General features: G+C 42.7%; 1 protein-coding gene across 2 annotated transcripts in view; it reads left to right on the top strand.

The window, feature by feature from the left end:
- abcc1 (ATP binding cassette subfamily C member 1 (ABCC1 blood group)) overlaps nucleotides 1–3827 on the top strand; it is a 31516-nt gene extending 27689 nt beyond the window's left edge. For both annotated transcript variants that reach the window (XM_087837226.1, XM_087837227.1), the window contains exon 31: nucleotides 2796–3827. In XM_087837226.1, coding sequence (XP_087693352.1) covers nucleotides 2796–2904 — 109 coding nt within the window. In that variant the 3' untranslated portion in view covers nucleotides 2905–3827. The remainder of the gene's footprint in view (nucleotides 1–2795) is intronic.

Here is a 3827-nt window from a genome sequence, read left to right on the forward strand (position 1 = left end):
TCCCTCAAAACTGTAAATACAAAAAAGTTGCACAAAATAGTTTCCCACCACAGGAAATTTATTTTGAGTGTCTTCATAGTTTCATTTTTGAAATACACCAATTTTTATACACTGCAGGAAAAACGAAAATAAATATTATAATGCAAATTTGCAAAAAAGCAGCATATGCATCAAAATAAACTATTTCCAGCAGTGCAATATGAGTCCTAAGCATCCCAGAAACCACACAGAAAGTCATAAAGTCAAACATAACTTTTAAAAACACCAGTATAGGCTCATGAGGCCCTGATGGTAAAAAACTACATTTCCGAGAAGATGACGTCACTTCCGGTTTCGGGCAGGTCATGGCGGACATGCGATAGTTCGCACTGATGGACGTAGGAAGTGTTACAAACAGCTGATCGGATCAGCAAAGCGTGTTTCTGGAATATTATGTTTTTGTTGCTGCAAGTGCTTTTTATGCAGTTTTTGCAAAACTATATGTGGAAGGAAACTGTGACCGAGGACAAGCTGATGGCATAAGATGTAAGTACAACTCCTCCGGTTTCATATGCAAAAAAATTATTGCGCTAGCTCACGTGGTTGCAGAGCTACCGGGATTTAAAAATAGTTACACAACACAGAGCGTGCTGCTCTGACCGGCTTTAAAGGGTTAATAACCTGCTGTAAATCACCCTAGTTCCATGCAACAAACAAAAGCATTGAAATATGCTAACACCTGCAGAAACATCCCATGATGCAATGGTGTCAGACAGAAACAAAGCAGAGAGCCGGTCTCAGTGATGGATTCAAACCACGTTTCTGCCTTTCTTTGTAAACTTACATCCACTGTGATCCACTGAAAAACTCCATCTCCCACAATGCATTAGAGCTGGCTCCCATCATAAAATAGCCACTTTATGCCCGGCTACAGACATTTGATTGGACGGCAGCGAGGCTCATTCCTCCTGCATCATGTGTCTCGCCCTGCAGTTTGTGATTGGTGGGATTGACGTAAATGCAGTGATGTCACTGTGATTCTATTGGCTCGAAGGATTTAAAAACGAGGCTCAATCCTGCGCTTGAAGCTGAAATGACTGCCTTGTGTTTAAAGTCAAATATCTTTGCTGTGTCATTTCTGCTGACACAAACCCATTTTTGGTTTTATGTGGAATGAATTCAGGGTCATGTGACCCTCCGTATCAGCCTATAGGCTTCCTTGGTTTGGTTCTCTCTGACTAACAGATGTTCATGTGCAGGGGTTGGGTTCACTAGGTGTGTGGCGCCTGTTGTTGCCTGTAATGGAGTCCGTCCTCATGTTTGTCATTGCACCTGCTGAGCTGTGCAGACTGTGTTGCATATGTCCATTAAGGTTTTGTTAAAGTAGTCTCTGATATTTGGCAGGAAAAGACCTCCTTTGCCTTTAGCTGGTAGCACGGTCTTAAGTGCTCGGTCTTTAACCCTGTGTGTAAACAGGAAGTCTGTCACGCTGGAGGCTCTGTTGGTATCGTTTGAAATAAATACAAGAATCCTTGCAGAAAGTTAATTTTCCTATTTGAGCCATACCCAGATAGTGGAGCGTCTTCCATCTAGTCTGATTGTGTTTTGGCAATGAGCGGATTGTAGTTTAAGTGTGTAAGTCATCGATTGAGAGCCCAGCTGCCTCTAAGGTGATTCAGCTCATGTTTGGGGACATAATTAAATGTTATTCATCTTTAACATCTGTCCAGATTGCGGTGTTTGAGAGCTGTTTTATTTATTTTCTGGTCCTTATCTGCTGACTCAACAGCTTTATGTAAATAGCAAAGAGTAATAATCATCATCTTATTCCAGCTGTTGGTATGTAGCATAGAGCTTTGATCGTTCTGATTAAACTGTGCTGAAGTGTAAAATCCACTCCCACTTCACACAGAGCTGACCCGGTCAAAGACCCTGCTGCCTCCACATGTTGTTGTTTCTCGGTCTGATGAAAGCAGTTTGAAGTCTTCTGGCTAAAACTGTAATAAACACTTGATGAGGGGGACGAGCTGCGTTTACGTTTCATTTCTTCTGAAAAACCTTCTGATTTTATGTCTCTTTGTTCATTTTGTAAGATGAAGTTCAGCAGATTTATTTCCTGTTTCATCATCATGTTGTTTAGGAAACCGTTCTTCTGGACCTCATCCATGTATGTCCACTTCATTTGGGTCTTTACCTCTAAGATGAGACGTTTTTAGCTCTGTGCTTTGTTTTCCAGATTCTTTCATTCTGTTTGAGGCTTTTCATTTCTCTTTCCTCTGTTTCATTGTGATCTTAGCACTGTGCTACAGCCGCCTCACTGACGCTTCACCGCTCTGTGTACCAGAGTATCAGTGTTCAGCGGACGTCTCGTTGGTTCATTCAAATGTCCAGCAGGAAGCCACATAAAGAAAAATAGTCTATTGTTGAGTATGAAGAGGAAAAGTAAATATTCTTTAACTGTGGTGCAGACAAGATCCTCTTCCTGACTCGGGGTTCTCCATAAAGCCCACCCACACCACCACGCTGGTCGTCCTCTTCAGCTACTCTCGTCACTGCTCCTCGCTTCATACTTGGCGCTGTCGTTTCATGTCATCCTAAGACTGCACAGTGTCGCCTTACTAGACGTATGCGACAAAGTAACCACTTCCCAATGAGTCGTTATAGTGAGGAGCATTTGGAAAGTAACAACACGGCGTCACATCAAACACTTGGAGATACAACATATTAGTCTGTGGTTATTCTGTGAACGATGGCTTCAGGCATAAACTAATGTGGTGTTGCACTTCACGGCTAACATGAGTGTTCTGTGCTTCCAGGGTTTTGGTGTTGGAGAATGGAAAGATGGCAGAATTTGACTCGCCCTCCAACCTCATCAGTCAGAGAGGTGCCTTTCACAAGATGGCCAAGGACTCTGGACTCGTCTGAAGCCGGGGAGTGTCGTTATGTCTCCTGCTGCAGAGAGCTGATGTTTCCAATGAGAGGGACACAGTCCTACGTGCCAATGACCTTCTTCTTTGCTTTGAAACCAGCAGCAGTTTTCATTGCACAAGGAGGCTGGGCCTACTTAGAGAATATCACCAGCAGCAGTGAGGGGTCTGTTTGTGTTGCCCTGACAAAGTTCATACCACATATCAAGATTACTACGTGAATATTAAAGCCCCCACATTTTTATGGTGGGATGAAGAAGCCCGATCTGTGGGTCTGCTTCTTTTGTCCACTGTTAAACTCCCCAACAAGATGCTGTCGTCATCATTATTACAGTACTACACACGCGTCATTCATACAAGCAGTAATCCTGGAGCTGAGGCGCAGCTTGATTGTACCCGGTGCGTGCATGCACACTAAAGAGGAAATGAGTTTAAATGTAAGGAATCAGGAATGTTCCCGTTGGAGAGATTTCCAGTTTAACCTTTGTATCAGGGAAGGATGTGGGACATGGTGCGACCAAGCTGATTGGTCAGAATTACACAAAGAAAATACAGACGCACAGCTGTTGTTGTCACTGGACTGTTACTTCTCATTCAGCACTGACTATTTATTGTCTTTCAGTTACAGCTTTACATCGTGTTGGAGGCTTCATTCATGTAAGAAATGGTTTAGAGCTTATTTTATTTTGATTATTAAAACAAAGACTGTTGCTCTGTCTTTGGTATGCAGCCAAATCTGTCCTGCACTTTGCTTGCACTCTGTTTTCAGCGGTACGTCGCCTGATGGGGTCATCAGAAACAGGTCAACTATGGGATGTGGACAAACTGTTTGAATCTACATGTTGTGCGTCTTTGGAAATGTATATATCTGCCTTACACAAATAAAATTAGACAATGGCAACAAATGAACCAAAATGTGTT

The sequence above is a fragment of the Neolamprologus brichardi genome, unplaced genomic scaffold (assembly GCF_056152115.1).
Source record: "Neolamprologus brichardi isolate AB-2024 unplaced genomic scaffold, ASM5615211v1 NODE_ptg000031l+_length_7269946_cov_1, whole genome shotgun sequence".
NCBI lineage: Eukaryota > Metazoa > Chordata > Actinopteri > Cichliformes > Cichlidae > Neolamprologus > Neolamprologus brichardi.